The following is a 23,401-nucleotide window of genomic DNA, read 5'->3' as shown; positions in this document are numbered from 1 at the left end:
TGCAGTGGGCTCCCAACTGGGCAGAGAGCCTACTTTTAAAAAAAAGTATGAACTTGAACTCACATAAACAAGACATTGAGTTCCACTTTCATAAGTCAGGGACTTAGGGTATTCATATTAACTTCATAATTTTGGATTCAAAGGAGCTGTAGAAAATCAAGTCTCAAACACAGTCCAAAATGTTAGAAAATTGTTTTAAACAGTAAGTGTTTTAATGCAAATCAGTCACCTACAAAACTACAGTATTCCCACACTGAGAAGAATGCACATAGTCAGCATTTAGCACACTAAGATCCCATGAGTTAATTCAGCTCTGGTAGCTTACTGAGGCAAGACACTCAGGGATACTCAGAGAGGTAACCATGCCAAGAAAATCAGATTGCTTAATACTTTTTGTAACGTTAGGTGCTTATCTTGAACCTTTTTCTCAGTGTGACTTCTCTGATTTCAATGATCTTTGATTAAGGTAATCTTACTCAGATAAACAGGAACTCCAAAATTGGAACTAATATTACATCTTCAATTTTCTTAAGATAATAGTCCATCTTGGGCCCAGCTGACCCCCAAAATGTCCCCTACTCAAACCACCAAGCTTCCCGCTAATAGTTATGTGTCTGGGATGGGGAAATCAGAAATGCCAGTTAAGGAAACCTACCTCTCTGCCAAAAATCAAAAGAATATTTCCTGGTCATCGTGCTGAACAGTAATTTCCTAGGTCCTCTATCAAATATAACTGTGGTGATTAAAAACACACAGATTCTCCAAGGTAAAAACCCTTCCTGACTATAAGGCTGAGAAGGCAACATTAACAGTCTGAGGCACTCACTGCCAAGCACAGCTGCCTGTGGAGCAACAGTGCACTACTGTCAGGAGAGTCACCTTAAAGCAAAAAGGGTAACACAGGATAGTTCTATACCTTTTGGATACATCTTGAGACACAGGCAGAAATCATTGTTGTGGAGGTACCAGGATGAATTATCAGTGAATGTAAAGTAATCACCACATCCTGAATTGGGGATCCAAGCAATGGTCCTAGGCAAGGGGAAGAAAACAACTGTTAGCACTCAATATACAATGAGGAGTAGATACAGGGAGAGGACTTCTGATTCCAGTTCAAGTAGGCAGCTTATAAATTGTCACTCTGTCCCAGCAAGTAAGCAGCAGAACAGAATGAAAAATCAGCAACTCTTCTTGGATCCATAAGAAAGAAGACAAAGAACAAAACCACTGTCTCCAAACCTCGAGAGACAGTGAACACCGGGAGTCACAGCTTCCTGGAGCAGAGGCTCACCAGCCCAGGAACCACTGCCAGGGTAGGAAAACATCAACTTTAATTGATGAACTGCTGGAAGCTCAGTGTGGGCAAGTCTGGGAGTTAAGAAACTCCAGAGGGATCCAGTCATAAATCATAAGGAAGACACCCCCCCCACCCCTGGCCAATTTTGTGAGGTTTACCTCTAGGAGCTCAAGCAGATTCTTCCCATACATATCAGAGAAAAATTTCCTTATGCTTCTGACAGAAGGGTAAAGAAACCATTCTGAAATATTCCAGAACACATTGTTCTTACAAAGGCCTGCTTTCAGGGGAAATTAGCTAACTAGAGCCTAACCAGCAGGGGCATTAGCAGGACCTAACCAACTTGGGTGAAGTACCAAACCCCAGTCTACTCTAACCATCCTGTCCAACCAACCTGAGGCCAGTGGGGGGAAAAAAAAAAAACATGGGTGCAGTTCCTGGTCCGAAGGCATGGGCTCACCTAAGCCTGAGTCCTAATCCTAGGATTAGAGAATACTTCCCTTGCCCTCTCACCTGACCTCCACATTACTAAAGATGCATTTATAGTCGTTCCTTTTACCAGTACACTGTGTTTGGCCATCAAGAAAGTATTACAAGGCATATCAAAAAGCAAAAGCACAATATGAATACGGAACAAGCACAGAACCAGACATGGTAAGGTTGTTGTAATAATCCAATCACATAATTGATATACTAAGGACTCTGATAAAGTAGACCACATGCAAGAAGAGACAGATGGACAATTAAAGCAGAGAGAAGTCCAACCCCCCCCCCAAAACAAATGCCAGAAATCAAAACCACAGTAAAGGGGCGCCTGGGTGGCTCAGTGGGTTAAAGCCTCTGCCTTTGGCTCAGGTCATGATCCCAGGGTCCTGGGATCAAACCCCGCATCGGGCTCTCTCCTTGGCAGGGAGCCTGCTTCCTCCTGTCTCTCTGCCTGCCTTTCCTCCTACTTGTGATCTCTGTCTGTCAAATAAATAAATAAAATCTTTAAAAAAAAAAAAAAACAACACAGTAGAATAAATGAAGAATGTCTTTGATGGGCTTGTAGGTCCACTGGACATGGCTGAAGAAAGTGCCGAGTTAGAAATTGTATCCATTGCCCCACACTGGGCTCCTTGCTCAGAGAGAAGCTTGCTTCTCCCTCTGCCTGCTGCTTTCCCTGCTTGTGCTCTCTGACAAATAAATAAAATCTTAAAAAAAAAAAAAAAAAGACAAATTGTATCCATAGAGACCTCTAAAACTGTGAAAAGCAAAGTGAAGACTGGGGGAAAAAAACAACAACAAAAAACCCACCTAGAACAGAATATCCAAGGACCATGGGACAATGCAAAAAGGTATAACATACACGTAATCAGAAGACACAGTAAGAAAACACTACCAAAGCTGGAAAAAAAGACGGAAATAATCTATGATATTAGGAGTGATTAAGTGGGTCATTGTGATACTAAAGCTTACTCTTACTTGAGTACCTTACCTTGGAGGCATGCACTGTGAATTCCATTTTCAATGGCCTCTTGAGAGACCTTTGGAAGGTCTTCACTAACACTTGGAGCATACTTGATAACTGGCGTAACAGAGGATGTTTCAATTGGTTTTACTTCCAGTTCTACGGTCACAAGATGCCGTTTGTCTCCTAAAGTTCTATCTAAGGTATCTATAAACAAATTGATAATAGTACCTCAGAGATTTGCTCCAGAAAGATATCAAGATGGCACAAATCACAATATTACAGTCAACAAGTTCGAAGTCTCATAGAAGATAAAGTGGGAGAAAATATTACAATGACACTAAATACAATATAAACACGACAGAGTAAAAAGTTCTACCAAGAAAGCATCTGTTCCTGTGTTTACTGATGTTACAAGCCAGGTGTGAATCACTGATTAATACTGCTTCAGTGCTGAGATGTGTTAAAGCAGATGATGCTACAAGTTCTGACATGCAGATGACACATTTAAACTTTTCAAAATACCTTATGTGACTAAAATTCTAACTGCAAAACGTTTGACTGTAAACATCTGGAGTATAAAAGGTTACCTAATGAAAATTAAAAGGCTTTTTAAATTCTGTTAACCGAAGCTGCTAAATTCTATATTCTTCCCGTGATGTTTTACACATTTATGATTTTTCTCAAACTTGTGACTTAAAGACTGAAAACAGTATCTCTCATTTCCTGACAACCTACATCTGTCATCAATCTCCACTATTTTAGTAAAACAAAACAATGGTATATTTATGTGAGGGGACCATGTAACAGAGTAACATACAGCCCAAACTAAATCTAAGAATTATAGCCTACAATTCCTCTTTATGAATCCTTTTTTTAAAAATTTTTTAATGATTCCTTTTAAAGCTAATTTTTATATTATGAAATATTTTTTACTTAAGGGAGCATTTATGAGACCTGAAATTACTCAGAAATAAACCATTACCAGTAACCTACAAGCCTTCCGAAGTAACCACTTCCTTAGTCATATTACATATGCATGTATCCCTAAACAATACAGTTCACTCTACTGTGTTTGAATTTGTTATTCTATTATGTACCCTGCTATTTGCTTCTTTTGCTTCACATTTTTTCTAAGATTTTTAAAATTTATTTGAGGGAGAGAGAATGAGCAGGGGAGAGGGGTAGAGGGAGAGGAAGAAGCAAGCTCCCTGCTGAGGAGGGAGCCTGACGTGGAGCTCAATCCCAGGACCCCGGGATCACAACCTTAGCTCAAGGCAGATGCTCAACCGACTGAGCCACCCAGAAGCCTCCTGCTTCACATCTGTAGGTCTTCTGGATGATGCATATTGAAGCAGCTCACTCTTTTTCACAGCTGTATAATATGCTATGATATGACCACAGTACAACTTATACATTCCTCGTCCATAAATAGTTGGACTTTTTTTTCCCACATACAGGTTTTTTATTACAGTGCTATTATGAAAATTCTTCAATCTATCTCTGAGTGCACATGTGTTAAGAGTTTCTCCAGGCATCTACCCAAGAGAAGAACTGCTGAGTGGTAAAGTCTGTACACAGTCAACTTCACTAGGAAGTTATCAAAATGTTTTCATAGTGGCTGTATAATTTACAATCCCACCAGAAGTTTTTAGGACTTTCCATTGCTCAACATTTCACCAACACTTGTCACTGTCTGATTTAATTCCTGCCAATTGTACTGGTGTAAAATAGTATGTCATAAATTGCATGATCCTAATCCTTACTAAGAATCTCTTAATATGTTCATCAGCCTTCTGTGTATCTTTTGTGTGAAACACTTGTTGAATCTTTTTTGCTCACATTTCTACTTGGTTGTCATGTTTTTAGTGATCTTTAAACTTTGTTTATATATTCTGGATATTAATGTTTTGTCACTTTTTATATGATGCAAATATCCTTCCTCAATTTTTAATGTTTTTGCTTTCTTTATAGTGTATTCTAGCAAAGATTCTTCATTTTAATAACATCAAATTTATCAATCTTTTAGTTCATAGTTTCAACTTTTGGTATTCTATAAGTCCTGCCCTATCTGTCCTGGTTAGTAAGATAATTCTGAATTTTCTTTCAAAATCTGAAGGTTTGCCTTTTATAAAGTTTCGGTGTTGTTTTTCATATACTGGCATTTATTTTCTTTATACTTCTGTGCTACAAGGAAAATTTTGCATCTCTTCTTTCATGTATAGGGTTTTTTTTTAAGGTTTTTTTTTTTTTTTTAATTTGACAGAGAGAGAGGTCACAAGTAGGTAGAGAGACAGGCAGAGAGAGGGGGAAGCTGGCTCCCCGCTGAGCAGAGAGCCTGACTCGGGGCTTGATCCCAGGACTCCGAGACCATGACACTGAGTCACCCAGGTGTCCCCTTTTTTTAAAGATTCTGTCTTTTAAGTAGTCTCTACACCCAATGCAGGGCTTGAACTCAATCCTGAGATCAAGAGTCACATGCTCTATAGGCAGAGACAGCCAGGCACCACCATGTTTAAGTTTTCTGATTCAGTTGGAAGTGATTTTTGTGTATGGCATGAGGCAGGAATCTAATTAAATCTCTTTCCATGTGGATAATTATCACAGGCCCATTTATAGAATAGTCAATCCATCCTTGGCCACTGAACTTCAATAATACTGATTATAAGTCAAATTTCCATATATGCACAAGTCTGCTTCTAGGTTTTCTGGTTTGTTCCACTGGTCTGTTTCGAGCTTCCTTAGTATCAGAACCACACTGTGGCTTTATAATACATATTCATGTCTGATACACTTCTCTGGGTTATTCCTCATATTGTTACAGCTCCTACTTACTTACTAGTTTTTTACATTGCAACTAATAAGCAGTCTGCGCAGAAAGCCTTTAAAGACTATGCAAATATGCTGTTCCTTAAGATACCCAATATTTAGCAATCACAGTAGTTGCAAAATGACTATTTTCCTACTGAAACCCTCCTCCTCAGCATCTAACAGTCAGCAGTTGGCATTCCACTCTAAGGAAGAATTTCCTCTTCTTCCCCATCTGTTTATCTAGTATCAGTAAAGACTCGTGAATCCCTACTTTGTCTCAATGGCCTATAATTCCTAGACTTAAGTGCTATTCCAATTCATTCAGATATGGCCAATAGAGCCTCTTCAAGTTGGTTCCTGTGTCCTTATGATACTCCCCCATAAACAAAGATTGAACATTTCCTTCCTTTTTAATATACCATAATGTTCTACTGCCTGCTTTTTTTTTTTTTTTAAGATTTTATTAATTTGACAGAGAGAAAGAGATCACGAGTAGGCAGAGAGGCAGGCAGAGGTGGAGGGGGAAGCAGGCTCCCCGCCCCAGCAGAGAGCCCGATGTGGGGCTCGATCCCAGGACCCTGTGATCACGACCTGAGCTGAAGGCAGAGGCTTAACCCACTGAGCCACCCAGGCGCCCCTGCCTGCTTATTCTTAATGGTCTCTTGGTCTCTTACTAATACTTTCTATGTCCTTTTATTCTTTAGAAATAAATACACTTCGTTTATATTCTGCATCCAGTAATTCCAGTGTCAGAAGTCTCTGCTGTTCTGATACTGTTTAAACTGCCTCTTTCCTCATTATGCCTTTCTTATCTCATGATTTTGTAACTTGAAAATATTTTTTGAACTGTGATTTAACACTCCCTTATCTATAGGATTTTCTTTGAGGAATGGGTTAAAGACACATTTATCTAGAGGCCCCATTTGTTTTTTTCCAGGATCCTTGGAATATTATCAATTCATGAGCATTTTATACCAAATTCTTCTTTGGAGTTTTTTCTCCAAAAAAAGTGGTTCTTATGAATTGAGGCTAAAAACCCTATCAGAAGCCAATGGTTACAAATTCTTACAAATTTTGCCCCAAGTTTCTTTGTCTTTTTATGGAGAAGACTTCCCAGTTAATTATTTCCATGAGCATGTGACCCTCAAGTACTAGGTTAGAGATAACTACTACAGATTTCCTCCAGAATAGCAAGCAGTTTTGGTGCTGACTTTTTTTCTGAGATTCCTGCTCCAGCTTACTTTTATGTTCTAAGCAGTTCAGACATTAATTTAAAAGATACTATTTAGGGGCGCCTGGGTGGCTCAGCGGGTTAAGCCTCTGTCTCTTGATTTCAAGTCAGGTCATGATCTCAGGGTCATGAGATCAAGTCCCATGTTGGCTTCTGTACGGAGTCTGGAACCTGCTTAAGATTCTTTCCCTCTCCCATGCCCCAAACCCCAGCTTGCACGGTCTCTCTAAAAACATCAAAATAAAAATAAATGAAAGACTTATATTTTCCCAGCATTTTCCAGATTAAAAAGTCCAAGAATAAAATCCTCCTATCACTTGCTCCTACATCCTGCTTGTATAATTTTTCAAGTTTTACTTAAAAGTAACCACCTGGCCTTTTCATAAATCACTGAGTTACATCTGGTTATCCTTAACATGTTTTCTCTGTGATTCTTTTCAGAAATCGCTCCATGTTTTTACTCCTTGTAGAAGAGCAGTGATTGTCATAGTTCTATACTTAAGAAAAGCAAGGGGCACCTGGGTAGCTCAGTGGGTTAAGCCTCTGCTTTCGGCTCAGGTCATGATCTCAGGTCCTGGGATCAAGCCCCGCATCAGGCTCTCCACTCAGCGGAGAGCCTGCTTTCCCCCCTCCACCCCCCCCTCCACCGCCTGCCTCTCTGCCTACTTGTGATCTCTGTCAAATAAATAAATAAAATCTTAAAAAAAAAAAAAAAAGCAAACTGAAACTATGAAAGAAAAAACATGAATTCTTAAATTTTGGGACAGAAATATAAAAACCTATACTTTCTCAAGAACATCATCAGCATAGCATTACCATATTTATTAAATAGATGAAATTATTTTCCACTCACTTTGTAGAGTAAAAATAACACATTGGGGCACCTGGGTGGCTCAGTGGGTTAAAGCCTCTGCCTTCGGCTCGGGTCATGATCTCAGGGTCCTGGGATCGAGCCCCACATCGGGCTCTGCTCAGCGGCGAGCCTGCTTCCCTTCCTCTCTCTCTGCCTGCCTCTCTGCCTACTTGTGATCTCTGTCTGTCAAATAAATAAATAAAATCTTCAAAAAAAAATACATGAGCTTCAAATTCTTATACTCATTCTGGTAGTAAGGATGAGTGTAAGCCACCTATATCAAGGGCTTATTCTACCCCATGCACACCACTGAAAAGCGTACTTGTTTGGTAAGGGCTCATCATCTGTTTGATGTAATGAGTGGTAAAAGAAGAGAGATGGGTTAAAACAAAACAGAACAAAATTCTTAAAAAAACCAAGAAAACCCACACATAAAACCTACGCCTGGGGTGCCTGAATGGCTCAGTCAGTTAAGCATCTGCCTTTGGCTCAGGTTAAGATCCCAGAGTCCTGGGATCGAGCCTGAGGGCCACCCACTGCCCCCAGTTAGGTTCCCTGCCCAGTGGGGAGCCTGCTTCTCCCTCTCCTTCTGTGATTCCCTCCCTGCTTGTGCTTGCTCTGTCAAATAAATAAATAAAATCTTTAAAAATAAAAACACCCTATGCCCACTGCTGGAAGATACTAGTGACTATGAACCCTGCTTTCAGAAAAGAGATCCTAGAGAAACAAAAATAGCAAATTTTAAATGTTTTATGTTTTACCTGTGGCACGAACTTCATTTAGGATGGTCTCTCGGTATGCCACCTGGAGAGGCCCTAGATAGGTTTCCAGTCCATATTCCCTCTTGATTCGGTCATGAATAATCTCAATATGTAACTCCCCCATACCACAGAGAACCGTCTGGTTAAAAGAATAAAATAAAAAGATCCAAGGAAAAAGTTATGTTTATCACAAAATACTATATACATGTGTTATCAATGTTATGTTTCATTCATCACAAACCAAGTTTCTTGGCAAATTTTTTTTGGCACTTCTTGAAAACAGTTTTTAACTTTTCTGAGTGGATAAGTCAATTAAAAGTGAATTGCTGGGGCATCTGGGTGACTTAGGTTCAGGTCACGATCTCAGGATCCTGAGATCAAGGCCTGTGTCAGGCTCACAGCCTGAGGGAGTCTGCTTCTCCCTCTCCCTCTGCCTACCCCCCTGCTTGTGCGTTCTTTTTCTCTCTCTCAAATGAATAAATAAACAAAATAAAAAATAAATTTAAAAAAATTAGAAAAAAAAAAGTGAATTGCTGGGGCGCATGCTGCCTTAGTAGAGCATGCAACTCTTGATCTCAGCGTTGTGAGTTCAAGCCCTACACTGTACAGAAAGCTCAGTTTTTAAAAAAATTAATTTACAAAGTGATTGCTAGGCTATTCTTTTCTTTCGACAAGACAGTTTAATCAGGCAGGCAGCATCAAGAAGTACCATACTTCCCAGCCATACAGTTTAGTTCTGGTCAATGCAACAGGGGTGTAACTGATGCTGGCAACTTCTGGGTTATACCTTTAAAGAAAGGATAAAGTCCTTCTCTTACTGAAGATGCAAGAAACTGTCTTGAAACATGCAGATGAGGACAACATCTTGTTAACTAGGGGGGTGAAGAGGATAACCTTTTCCCCCAAACATTCCCAACCACATTAGTATCTACCAATCATCCTGGGCACCACCTTACAGTATTTTGAGTAGTCAAATCTTTCAGACTGGTTTGGATCTTTATTTAACAAATAAACTGACTTTTATCTTTCATGAACCAGTGTTACTTAGAGCTTTTGTTAGAACAAATCAAATTTGTATCAAAACCAAGTAAAGACAGGCTTTTTATTTTTATTTTTCTAAGTATTTTATTTATTTGAGAGAGCATGAGGAGAGGGAAGAGGCAGAAGCAGAGGGAGGAGCAGACTCTCTGCTGAACAGGGAGGATAATGCGAGGGCGGGGGGCCCTCAATCCCAGGACCCTGGAATCATGACCTGAGTTGAAGGCAGACACTTAACTAACTCAGGCACCCGAGGCATGCTTTTTAGAAAATTTCTGTAAAACGATGGTTATTCCTTAAGAAGGTTTTTTGTGTATGAGAAAGTATAATGCAAGGAAACCATATTTGCTCAATCTTATTCATATGCCACCTATATAGTGAAGAATTAAACTCACCCAAAGAGAGATACGGCCCTTGCCCCCAGCTACTGGTATGTTATTTTTATGGCAGGATGCTGCCTGGCAGAAGTGTCTGCTTGTCTGGGGGCTTTGTCCACCAGATTGTGTAATGATGTGATTTATTATGTGGGCTTTGGAATAGCCCTATCAGTTCTAACCTGGAGAGTAAAGTTAGTAGCCTCAACTTATAGGAGGTATTAGAAACTAAAGGTCAACCACAAAAGCAGAATCTGATCCAGCCTTAATAAAAACTCTGAACAGGGTTGGGGTGAGCCTCCTTGGTTGGCAGTACTCTTGATGAAGGAAGATATGCATTCAGAACTCTCCCCGATTCTGCCCTATTTGACTCTTCCTTTGGTTGGCTCAAACTTTATCCCTTCACTATAACAGAACTACAAATATAAGGAACAACAACAAAAAGGATTATTTTGTGTACAATTTAATATAAAGTTAAACAAGTGGATTATTTGGGAAAAACAAGTTGTAGAATAATACAACTAGGATGACTTGTAATCTCTATCTGTACATATATATATGGATAATATCCATATATATATATGGAAAAAATATACTGTGCCTTATTTATAACATAACAGAGCAGAAGATATTTGGTAGTGTGAAACATTATTCCCTTTTCAGTTGTTACCTGTGTAAAACAGAATGAACAAAAGGGGAAACTTTTTTTTTTTTAAAGAATTTATTTGTTTATTTGACACAGGGAGATCACAAGTAGGCAGAGAGGCAGGCAGAGAGAGAGAGGAGGAAGCAGGCTCCCCGCCGAGCAGAGAGCCCGATGCGGATCTCGATCCCAGGACCCTGAGATCATGACCTGAGCTGAAGGCAGAGGCCCAACCCACTGAGCCACCCAGGCGCCCCAAAAGGGGAAACTTTAATTTTGTACTTTGTGGGGCGCCTTGGTGGCTCAGTAGGTTAAGCATCTGCCTTTGGCTCAGGTCATGATCCCAGGGTCCTGAGATTGAGCCTCACATCCTCCTTTCTCACCCACCCCACTCATGCTCTCTCTCTCACATTCTCTCAAATAAATCTTATTTAAAGATAAATTTTGAAATAAAATCTTGAAAAAATTTTTTTTGTACTTTGTACATAAAATCTTGAAAAAAATTTTTTTGTACTTTGTACCCTTGTGTGTTATTTGCTATTTAAAAAAGAAAAACATGTATTGGCATTTTTTAAAATAAGTTTTTTTAAAGAAAGTTTAACTGCTTGTATCCTCCAGCATTAATTAAATAAATTACCTCATTTAGCTAGCATTTGGGAAATAGAATACTCCCTGTTTTAAAGATTAACTAAACCAGTTTATACTTAAAAACAACTTCATAATCTTTTAAAGGAACTTTTTCTAAAATCTTGGATAAACTTTACCTGTTTTCCTAACAGGAAGACACAGAATGGAACATGTGTTTTTCTACTGTAATGTAATATACACAAACTTCTTACCACCTACTTTAGCTCTACTTCCTTCCACTGTGTTAGGATGTAAGCAGTCACTTCTCCCCCATCTTAGGTGAGTTAGTGACATTAAAAGAACCTTTACACCCTCCCTTTAGTATGCTGTTTATAAACCTTAGCTTTAGAGGGTTAAGACTTTGTCAGGGTTGAACCTTATTTCAAAATTGTACAAAAGATTGTCTTCTGGAAACCTGAAATGATAAACAGCGGTTTAGGTAAGCGAGATATAATTAATTATACTGAGAAACTAACAGCTTGATAGTCAACACAATAATCAGAAATTTCTATTATGAGAGAACCAAAAGAGAAAGTTTTTTCTTTCAGGGACCATGAACCAATCATATTTTAGATATATCCATTTAAACACACACACACACACACACACACACACACACACACACACACCATGAACCAATCATATTTTAGATATATCCATTTAAACACACACACACACACACACACACACACACACACACAATTACTGAAAGATTTCTGGGATATATTAATAAAATGCATACCTGTCCAGAATCAGGATCCAGCTTTACTTTCAAACTGGGATCTTCACGCTGAAGGCATTTCAGTGCATAATCCAACTCTAAGGGATAAACAGTAACTGTTATCTTTATATTTCATAATGTGACTTATGTTAAAGTGGGGGGAAAAATGAACAAACAAACAAATTTTGAAAAAGAACATTTCATCGGGAGGGAGACAAACCATAAGAGGCTCTTAATCTCACAAAGCAAACTGAGGGTTGCTGGGGGTAGAGGGGTAGGGAGAGGGTGGTTGGGTTATGGACATGGGGGAGGGTATGTGCAATGGTGAGTGCTATAAAGTGTGTAAGACTGATGATTCACAGACCTGTACCTCTGGGGCAAATAATACATTATATGTTAATAAAAATAATTTTAAAAAAAGAGAACATTTCAAACAGCTATATAAATAGTTTGCAGAGAATAAAAGAAGATGGTAAGACAGTGATAGAAGGTTATCTGAGACTGAATGATCTGGAAAGGCCTCTCCAAGATAATTTAGAGGAAGACACAGAAAAGAATGGCCATGTATGCAAAATCCAGAAGAAAAGGAATTCCAGAAACAGCAAATGGCGGTGAAAGGAATGGTTTTGCCAGTGGAAAAATAACAATATGGCCAGGGTAGCTGGATATTAGTGGGTAAAAGGGAAAGTAGCATTAGATTAGGAGGGGATGGTATGGCAGGAATCACATCATGTGAAGTTTTATAAGCCAGGGTAAAGCGTTTAGATCTCCACTGGGAAGCCAATGAAGGGTTTTAACTGGGACAGTTAACCACCTGATTGTTTCACAAAGATCAATCTAGGAGCTGACAAAAAAGCAAAATGCCTTCAGAAATGGAAGCAATAATGAAAAACTGGCCAAAGGAAACTAAGCGACATCTTGAATAAAAAGATGCTACAATGGTCACTCTAGGATGTATTATCACACAGAAAGAGGAAGAATCTATTCCTTATGTTAAATATGGCATCTTAAGTCAAGTGATATTTTTAATACAATCAATTAACTGTTAAGTGTATTCTCCCTCTCTACAAAAGATGTTAGAAGTTTCACAGCCATAGGGCACATGGGTGGCTCAGTCATTAAGTATCTGCCTTCGGCTCAGGTCGTGATCCCAGGGTTCTGGGATGGAGCCCCACAATGGGCTCCCTACTCAGCCGGGAAGCCTGCTTCTCCCTCTGCCTCCCCCCTTGCTTGTGTTCCTGCTCTTGCTGTCTCACTCCGTCAAATAAATAAACTAATTTAAAAAAAAAGTTTCACAGACATTAAGTATGGCTCAAGAAAAGTGCTAAGCAATGGATTAATGAACCAACCTTATCAGTCACACATTTAAAGTGGTCTTCAGGGGCACCTGGGTGGCTCAGTGGGTTAAGCCTCTGCCTTAGGCTCAGGTCATGATCTCAGGGTCCTGGGATGGAGTTCCGCATTGGGCTCTCCGCTCGGTGGCAGCCTGCTTCCCCTTCTCTCTCTGCCTGCCTCTCTGCCTAATTGTGATCCCCCTCCTCTGTCAAATAAATAAATAAAAATCTTAAAAAAAACAAAAGTGGTCTTCAGGATATAAACTTCTAGATATGCACTATCCAGGTGATAGTCATGAGCCATCTCATTAGAATATTACTAGTCTCAACTGACATGTGCTTTAAATATAAAATACATACTAGGTTCCAAAACCTTAATATGAAAAAAAGTATCTCATTAATTTTTTATATTAATTATATGCTGAAATGGTACTCTTTTTGATATACTGGGTTAAGTAAAACGTACCGTCAAAATTAATTTTGCCAGTTTATTTTTTTTTAACATGGCTCTAGTTTTAGGTTAAAAAGGTAGTAAAGTAGATACTGTATTTCTATTGCACAGTGCTCTTCTAGACTCCTGACATCCCAAAGTCGGGTTCAAGGATAAGCAACACTGGCAACAACTGGAGCCTGTTAGAGAAAGTCTTACGTTCCAGACTGAATCAGAGTTGCACTTAACAAGAATTCCAAGAGATGTATTAAACACACTGAGGTCATTTAGATAATATCTTATCTTCAGATTTTCAAAGAAAGAAATAATACTTATGACACTGGGGCTTTTGGAATGAAAACACTGTAATGTTACTGTAAATAAACAAATTCATTCAAAAACATTCATAAAGAATATTTATAAATCTGGGGCGCCTGGATGGCTTAGTTGTTGACTATCTACCTTTGGCTCAGGTCATGGTCCCAGGGTCCTGGGATTGAGCCCTGTCTTGGGCTCCCTGCTCAGCAGGAAGCCTGCTTCTCCCTCTCCCGCTGCCCCTGCTTGTGTTCCCGCTCTTGCTGTCTCTCTCTGTCAAATAGATAAGTAAAATCTTTAAAAAAAAAAAAAAAAAAAAAAAGAAACAGCATTGCAAAAAGAGCATGGTATCTTCAGGAAATTGGAACTAGTTTATTGTGTAAGTATAAGGTGAGAGTATTCTGGGGCGCCTGGGTGGCTCAGTGGGTTAAAGCCTCTGCCTTCAGCTCAGGTCATGATCCCAGGGTCCTGGGATCAAGCCCCACATCGGGCTCTTTGCTCAGTGGGGAGCCTGCTTCCTCCTCTCTCTCTGCCTGCTTCTCTGCCTACTTGTGATCTCCATCTGTCAAATAAATAAATAAATAATATTAAAAAAAAAAAAAGGTGAGAGTATTCTATTTTATTTTTGTCTGGTGAAAGAAGAGGGTTCAGAATGAAGGAGGAAGTTTCAAGAAATGAGGCCAGGCAAGAAGACTGGTATGAGAGGCTGCTAGTAGTCTTCCACTCTGTTCTGCTGCTGTCCAGCTAAAAGACTACATTTACCAGATTCCCTTGCAACTGAGCGGCCATATGTCTAAGTGACAGCCCATGACATAGAAGAAATCTTTAAAAGGAAAGGGACACATCTTCTTCCTCCTTACTCCATTCATCTGTCAGGAACTCTACTGTGATGCCAAAGGCCCTAGTAGCCATCATGATATAACTAAGGATAGAAGCTATGCATTCAGAGAATCAGGGCAGAACAGCTGGAGGCTGGGTGTCTGATGACATTGTAGAGCCAACCTCTAAACCCTGGGCCACCAACTCAAGGCATATTTTACAAGGGAAAGAAATAAACTTTTGTCATTAAAGGAACTGTTATTTTGAGGGGGTTTCTGTAATACGTAACCAAAGCTAACTGGAAAGAATACACCTGAAATCATGATATTTATACAGCATATTAAGGAGTAGGTTTGTGCTCTAAGTAATGAGAAGCCACTACCGATTTCTGAGTAAACAGGCTAGAGAACAGTCAAAAAGGTCAAATAACATTAACTATAGTATACAAATATCTTCACTGAGTTTTAAAGGTTGAGCTAGAAAACAAGGAGCATTTTATAAATGGTGATGAGAAAATAAATAAGTTAGGAATCGGTAACTGTCTAATCAATTACTGTAACTGGAAGGGCAGTCCTGATGCCAGTTACTCAGAATGCCACAGAAAGCACCACAAGAACAGGAGTAAGGAAGAAAATGATATGCAAAAAGTGGCCAAGATCTAAGAAAAAAGTAAAAGGAGTTTGTAAAAACCAAAACACCTTAAATAAAAAACAAGACTAACCACAAGTAATACCCACAAATTCTGATAAAACTGATCTCAAATCACATAAATCTTTTGAGAATATAACATAACTATTTCTATCTACATTATCGGAGCACTAATTAGTTAATACACTGAAACTATCTGTACCTGGCTGCCTACCCACTGAAGGGGGCTCTATGGTACAGAAGAAAACAGGTTCTGGAATCTCCACTCCAGCCAGTAAAAGTCTCTCTGCTTCATTGTTTTGTCTGTGCTTCTTTTCTCCCTCCCTTTCGGCTCGACGAGCTGCAGCTAATGCACTGGACTTGGATGAGGCAATGGTGTCCCCAGTGGCTGTCTGTAAGCAAAAAAAGATGCTTTGGAACAAAACAAACTCTTGGCAAGCACTCAGCTTCTACCAAGATTCATGAATAGGAAAAAATTTCATGTGACACTTCAACAGAACTTAAAACAGAGACAAATGCACAAAGCTCGTTATAACTTTGCAGAGGTAAAGCTAACTTGTGTAAGAATTCTATCCAAAATATTGCTATAAAATCCTAATAATACACACACACACTCTCTCATACATACTACACATCCAAAATTCATGTGGTGAAACAAATGTACCTTCCTAAATTTTTTTTAAAGACTTTATGTATTTATTTGACAGAGAGAGCAAGAGAGCACAAGCAGAGGGAACAGCAGAAGAGGGAGAAGCAGGCTCCCCTCCAGGCAGGGAGCACCATGGGGGTCTTGATCCCACTGGGATCATGACTGAGCCAAAGGCAGACACCTAACCATCTGAGCCACTCAGGTGCCCCAGTACCTTCCTAAATTTTCAATCATGTCAAAATAGGTTAGTTCTCCTAGAAGTCCTTATAGTGTTTTATCACCAGTGGAAATTGATTACTGTTTTACAAAAAAATCCTCTATTAACTAAAATAAGCAATTAACTAGCATTCGCCAGACTATGCAAAATTGATAGCTTCCTTATAGACTCCAGTTAATAACTATAGTATCACTTTTAAACTTTAATACTACAAAGTTCTGTGCTAGCTTCCTTCTCTGTAAAGATATTCCTACTGAAGCAGTATTTCAAACATATTTCTGTAACTCCCTCAAATATTATGTGGAGCTCCTGCCTTAGGGTGGACAGAGGACATTTTCAATGCTAGAAGTCCACTATTTGGACTGTGGAAATTTTTATTATTTTTAAAAAAGATTTCATTTATTTGAGAATGAGACAGAGCATGACTAGTGGGGAGAGGCAGAGGGAGAAGCAGACTCCCTGCTGAGTAGGGAGCCCAATGTGGAGGTCGATCCCAGACCAGAACCAAAGGCAGACGCTTAACCAAATGAGCCACTCAGGTGCTCTGGATTGTGGAAATTTTATACTAATGGATCCTGAATCCTGCAATTATCCATAAAGACGTTAAAAAATGTTCAAAATAACAATGGTTATCCTAAATGCCAAATATACCAAAGTTTAATGAGAAAATGTATTCAATTTAATCTATATGTAAATGAAATGTCCTTACAGTTTTAACCTAGCAAAAACACATAAAGAGGGGTGCCTAGGTGGCTCAGTGGGTTAAGCCTCTGTCTTTGGCTCAGGTCATGATCCCCCGGGGTCCTGGGATCAAGCCCCGCATTGGGCTCTCTGCTCAGCGGTAAGCCTGCTTCCCCCTCTCTCTCTCTGCCTGCCTCTCTGCCTACTTGTGATCTCTCTCTGACAAATAAAAAAGCAAAAAACAAAACAAAACAAAAAACAAGAAACAAAAAACACGTACAACATCAACTATTTTCATCCATTTAACTGACAAAGGTTATGAATTGCCTACTACGTGTGATACACTGATCTAGGGACTAAAGAGAGAACAAAAGAAACAAAATCCTTGCTCTCATGGAGACTTCGCTGGCAAAATATCTTCCGTTACTATCTGGATTGGTTATAAGGTCAAACTGTCAGCAGCGATCAAGACAGGGAGAAAACTCAGTAAAAAAATATTTATTAAACTTTGGAGTGCCTGGGTGGTTCAGTGGGTTAAGCCTCTGCCTTCAGCTCAGGTCATGATCTCAGGGTCCTGGGATCGAGCCCCTGATGCGGGCTTCTCTGCTCAGCAGGGAGCCTGCTTCCCCCCTCTCTGCCTGCCTCTCTGCCTACTTGTGATCTTTGTCAAATAAATAAATAAAATCTTAAAAAAAAAATAAAAATATTTATTAAACTTAAAACACAGGTGTGTATCCAGGAATAGTGTATTTTTTTACTTGAATTTGAACTTTACACAAATATAATCCATACTGCTCACAGTCTTCTGTAATTTTCTTTCTATTATGAGAGTCAACCATGTTGATGAATATGCAACAAAATTCTTTATCCCGCTATTTATAGCTATTTGGATTGTTTGTGGGTTTTTGCTATTGCAAAATACCTGCTTTTAAATAAACTTTTAAGCTATCATTTCCTAGAGAAACCATCTGGTCACTTACATGTTTAAGGCCAACAGTCAAAGCAATGTTACCAGCAGTCAGTGAGGGGATTTCTATATGTTGGTCAGCAAATGGCAAAAGAAGACGACTTACTCTCTCCCTGTGAAAACCATGATTTGTATTAGTAAAAGAATTTCTAAAGAAATGAGTGCAGTTTTGAAAATAACCTAAGCTTCTACTTACGTGCAGTTTCCATTAATATTATAGATAGCTGACTGGGGTTTTATCATGCCTGAGTAAATGCGCATAAACACCAGTGGTCCCCGCTGCTTGTCATGAAGAACTTTAAATGCCAGGGCACATAAGTCACCCTTATACCACTGCCTACAAAATGAGACATTCCAGAAAAGCCTTTAAGATACACTTCCCACGTATCTATGCAGATTAGATCAGTATCACTATACAAACTTAACCTTAACGTACTCCCTTCCTTATCTTCTAGTTAAGCTACTCAGACTAATTAAATCATGTCAGTACTAATTACCTCCCTTCCTCCACTTGACTGAACTATTTAATGGAGATCTTATCATTAATTCTTCAAAACTAAAAAATAATGGATTCTCTCCCAAATACTACCTCTACTTGCAAGTAATTCTACTGCATGAAGTTCATTCCTCAGAAATACACTAAGAACATCTTATCAGTTCTCACAAAACCCTGTACAGGGTATACATACAGGTAGATGCTTTCCAATTATTATTTTTAACTCCCTCCCACTTTCTCTCCAGTTGCATAATCATAGAAATCTACACTATAAACTTGAACTTGTTTACATACCCAACATTCTTACAGACTGATGTCCTTAGTGTGCATTGTTAAGTTTCAGAAAGCCTGAATCCCTCTGAAATTGCCAAACTTTATATGTAGGTACATATTTTTTTGAGGAAAAGCTCCATGTTCTCATTAGTTTCAAAGGAGCCCATGACTCAAAGCAGGTAAGCCACTTCTATTATAGAACTTCTCCAATCTTATCCCTATTCTCTCCAACTTTTAACTTTAGTAAATACTTAGAGTCTACCATATAATAGGCACTGTTTCATATGCTTTAGCAATATTAACTCATTTGATTCTTGTAACAATCCAGTGAGATAGGTCCTATTCTCTGCATTTTACAGGTGAGAGATTACTAACTTGGAAGAGCTGGGATTTAAATCCAGGCAGTACACAATCCATGTTCATAATCATTTCACCATTAATGCATCTCCAATTGAGAGATATGAAAAGTGATTAACGTCCTACTTAAAGGATTAAAGTCCATTCCTGCCTGCCATTTTACACAATGCTCACTGGTATTTTAGAGGATTTATTATTAAGTACAAAGCTGTTAGTGCCAAGAGAAGTAAAATGATGACCTTTCTTTACAGCCACAAAGTATTTTTGAGCTTATTAAAAATCTTAAAATCTAGGACGCCTGGGTGGCTCAGTGGGTTAAGCTGCTGCCTTCGGCTCAGGTCATGATCTCAGGGTCCCAGGATCAAGTCCTGCATTGGGCTCTCTGTTCAGCAGGGAGCCTGCTTTCCTCTCTCTCTCTCTCTCTCTCTGCCTGCCTCTCTACCTACTTGTGATTTCTCTCTGTCAAATAAATAAATAAAATCTTCAAAAAAAAATCTTAAAATCTAGTATAAGCATATTTACAGAAAATTTATCAAACATCCCCACTATATGCTTTTTTTTTTTTTTTTAACTAAGACAACATGGTAAACACTTATACTTTCATACAGCAAAAAAGACACACTGTTCTACCTTCATCTGTAAATACAGCAGGTCACAAAAATAATGACAAATGTCCCTTTCAAATAAAACTCTGTATTATTTACAATTATATTTGCTAATGTTATTTTTTAAATGGTTATTTAACTACTTTTGTGAAATAAGACCTCTCTGCCTGTTTTCTCAAGGCTGTAAGATTTTAATCTATTACTTGCATACTCACAGAAATTCATAGTTGCACTCTTCAGGTGAAGGCAAGTACATAGTAATAGCATCTAACAAGGGCTGAACCCCTTTGTTTTTCAGGGCACTTCCACAAAGCACAGGAACTGCTGTCTGAGCCAGTGTTACTCTGTGTATTGCAGCCTGTAGCTATAAAGCGGAGGTATTAAGTATTCCGTGTGCAGTATATTGGCCATCATTTTTTAAGGCCTTCTTATTCTTTTTTTTTTAAATAACATTAATCACTACTTAGTATCTTGCAAAAATATTTAATGTTTTATTGTCTGTCTCTCCATCCACCAGAATATAAAATCCATATAAGCATTATAACAAATCCCATAAAAATACTGCTGAATCCCCAGAAACTAGAAAAGTACTTAAAATAAGTAGGTATCTAAAAATAAGTCTTGAATAAATGAATATACTTCTAGTTTAACCTTAACAGAGGAACTGACCTGAAATTAAAAACATAAACATGAATTATAATTTTTCAAAGAAATTAGACCCACATCAAATCAAATCCAAAGAAAATTAGAAATCAAAGTAGAAATCAAATTTGAAAGAACTCAAAAGTCAGGAAAAGGTTGGATGTGCTTGTAAGCTACTGAAAAAGACATGATGGGTCAATTTTAACTCAGATTATAAGCTCTTTGAAAACAGAAATCATGTGACTATAGGGCACAATAAACATCACATCTAACTTTCAAGTATTAAACAAAAATTTTCAGTAATTAGGACATTTCATTCAAAATAAAAATACCTTTTTCCATTTCTAACTCCAAAGGTCTCAAAATTAATCTAGAGACTCGTGTTTTTCCTACTTCTTTTGTGAAAAAAACTAGGTAAATTTGCTGGGCTCATTCTGGATCCCATTATACATACTCCCATCTAAAAACACTTTACTTGGGGTGGCAGGAGGCAGGTGCCTGGCTGGCTCAGTTGGTGGAGCATTCAACTCCTGACCTCAGGTTCCTAAAGTCAAGCCCTATGTTGGGCACAGAGCTTACTTAAAAACAAATAAATAAAAAAACAACTTTACTTGATAACTCTTGTTTCATAAAGAAAACTAAAGATGGGGGAAGGTCTCTGGCAGAAAATAACAGAAATGCTTTGAAGAAATCTGTCCTAATTCAATTACTATCACTATTTAAAACATGCCTATTCTCTGGCTTAATGTATTTGAAAAGAAAACAAAAAAATAAACACCTATAATGAGCTTCCAAGAAAAATCAAATCATATTCAGAAAAAATGTGAGAAAAATAATCATTGCAGCAGTCTACAAAACCAATAAATTTTCAATACAAAATTTCTACATATAATTTCCCTAAACTGCTGAGAAAAATGATCACAATGAAAATGCTGCAAAGAAGGAATAATTAACTTATGTTGATTCAAAGCAGTAAAAAGGATACAATCTCTGATTTTACAAAGCCCATTATGACAACAGTAAATCACTACCATTATTTAAGTACTTGTATTAATAGTGACTTTACCCTACTGTTGTCCCAATTAAGTCAGCATTTTCTAATGCTATGCAAAGTCGAAAAAAATAAAACACCTGAGACAGAGAAATCAAACCACATCCAATTAATAAAACTTTATCAAAGTAAATGAATAATAAAATTTACCTTTTCAGTTGGTAGCAAATCAAAATTTTCACTGAATTCTCCTAAAACAAAGTCAGCAAATTCATCATCCAAATCCGCAACCTATAAAGAAAGATTTTAGTTCTATAACTTGCTTTTATTATCACAGCTGTTAAGTCCAAATACCATAAATGTACATTATTCAGATGTTTCAAGACAGCTACATGATCTATCTTATTCAGGCCAAGCAACTCTCCACATCTCAAGAGATAAATAGTGTTTCTTTCAAAGGAAAGGAGAAGGGATTGAAAACTGAAGATAGGCAATTATGAGTTCCTTATAGTCATGGGAAGCAAAAGCCAGATAAAGTATCTCAATAAAGTGCTATCTACTCAGAGTGCTCAAAAGAAGATGCACAATTTAGAGCCCCTGATAATATATATAAGGGATTACTATTTTCAGATAAATTTGTAAGTCTTAGTTCATTAAAAAAAAAGCTTCTCTTGGTATTCCTTTAACATTATGAATGTTTACCAGATCTCCTAAGACCTCTAACTAAAGTAACTCATCTTACTGTAATCCTGCACTGAGGGAACAGATTTAAGTTGGGGGTCAAAGGTATCACTTCAGCAATAAAAATGCAATTATCTAATTCACGTTCTTTTCTTAATCATCTGCTTGTATGAAACAATTCAGCTGACAATAAATTCAATAAAAATTTCAAAAGCAGGCAACTGGGTGGCTCCGTTGGTTAAGCGTCTCCTTCCGCTCAGGTCATGATCCCACGGTCCTGGGATCGAGTTCCAAGTCGGGCTCCCTGCTGAACGGGGAGTCTGCTTCTCCCTCTTTCCCCTACCCCCACTCATGATCTCTCTCTAATACATAAATAAATAAATAAAAATCTAAAAAAAAGAGTTTCAAAAGTTTATGATAGTACAAGGGAGCAAAACATTCCAACCTGGGGAGAAAAATACACTCCTACCCGCTAACTATTAAAGAAACATACCTAACCATTCCTCTGAAAAGAAGTATATATGACTCCGTCTTCTGGAGCCAAACTGCCTGGGAATTGCTCCACTACTAACTAACTTGTTCAAAAATTTAGGTCAAGTTACATCACCTCTTTTTACCTTGGTTACTCATGGAGATAATACTATTACCTACTTCACAGGAGGAGGACTAAATAACCAATTCAAAGCATGCTTCTAGGACATACAGTAAGTATACAGTAAGTGTAATTATCACTATTCACCTTAAGAACACAGGAAGTTGATTCTAGTCCACACTAATCTTATTCTCTTAAAAAAATTTAATTGTGATAAAATATAACATAAACATAAAATTTACCATCTTTACCATTTCTAACTGAACAACTGGGTAGTGTTAAGTATTTTCATACTGTTGTAAAACTAATCTCCAGAACTTTCCCAATCTCACAAAGCCAAAAATCTGTACCATGGAACAAACCTCCTCACTCTCCACTCTCTTAGCCTTTGGCAACTACAATTCAACTTTCTATCCCTACAAACGTAACTACTCTAAATACCTCATGTAACTGGAATCAGTAAAGTATTTGTTTTTGTGACTGGCTTATTTCAATTAGCATGTCCTCAAGTTTCATCCACATTGTAGCATGTGTCAGAACGTCCTTCCTTTTTAAGGCTCAATTATATGTATACACCATATTTTATTTACTTATCTTATAGATGAACACTTGGGTAGCTCCCACCTTTTGGCCATTATGGATAATGCTGCTAGAACAAGGATATGCAATTATCTCTCAATACCCTGCTTTCAGTTCTTCTGGATATACATCCAGAAGCAGAATTGCTAGATAATATGGTAATTCTATTTTCAGTTTTCTGAGGAACCACCACACTGTTTCCCATAGTGGCTGCATCATTTTCATTCCTACCAATAGTATACAATGGTTACAGTTTCTCCACATCTCTGTCAATACTTGTTTTTTGGTTGGTGGGGGGGTGTTGTGGGTTTTTTTTTTT

At 38.2% G+C, this 23,401-nt stretch overlaps 1 protein-coding gene across 3 annotated transcripts in view; it reads right to left on the bottom strand.

The window, feature by feature from the left end:
* Window positions 1-23,401, bottom strand: part of GFM2 (GTP dependent ribosome recycling factor mitochondrial 2) — a 62,879-nt gene that overhangs the window by 4,881 nt on the left and 34,597 nt on the right. For all 3 annotated transcript variants that reach the window (XM_080804071.1, XM_080804072.1, XM_080804073.1), the window contains 9 exons: window positions 21,441-21,521; window positions 19,813-19,961; window positions 18,063-18,203; window positions 17,880-17,979; window positions 15,555-15,744; window positions 11,828-11,904; window positions 8,404-8,542; window positions 2,775-2,954; window positions 917-1,032 (listed from right to left, as the gene is read on the bottom strand). In XM_080804071.1, coding sequence (XP_080660197.1) covers window positions 917-1,032; window positions 2,775-2,954; window positions 8,404-8,542; window positions 11,828-11,904; window positions 15,555-15,744; window positions 17,880-17,979; window positions 18,063-18,203; window positions 19,813-19,961; window positions 21,441-21,521 — 1,173 coding nt within the window. The remainder of the gene's footprint in view (window positions 1-916; window positions 1,033-2,774; window positions 2,955-8,403; window positions 8,543-11,827; window positions 11,905-15,554; window positions 15,745-17,879; window positions 17,980-18,062; window positions 18,204-19,812; window positions 19,962-21,440; window positions 21,522-23,401) is intronic.

The sequence above is a fragment of the Martes martes genome (genome assembly GCF_963455335.1).
Source record: "Martes martes genome assembly, chromosome: 5".
In the NCBI taxonomy this organism is placed as follows: domain Eukaryota; kingdom Metazoa; phylum Chordata; class Mammalia; order Carnivora; family Mustelidae; genus Martes; species Martes martes.
This window is presented reverse-complemented; position numbering and strand designations above follow the sequence as displayed.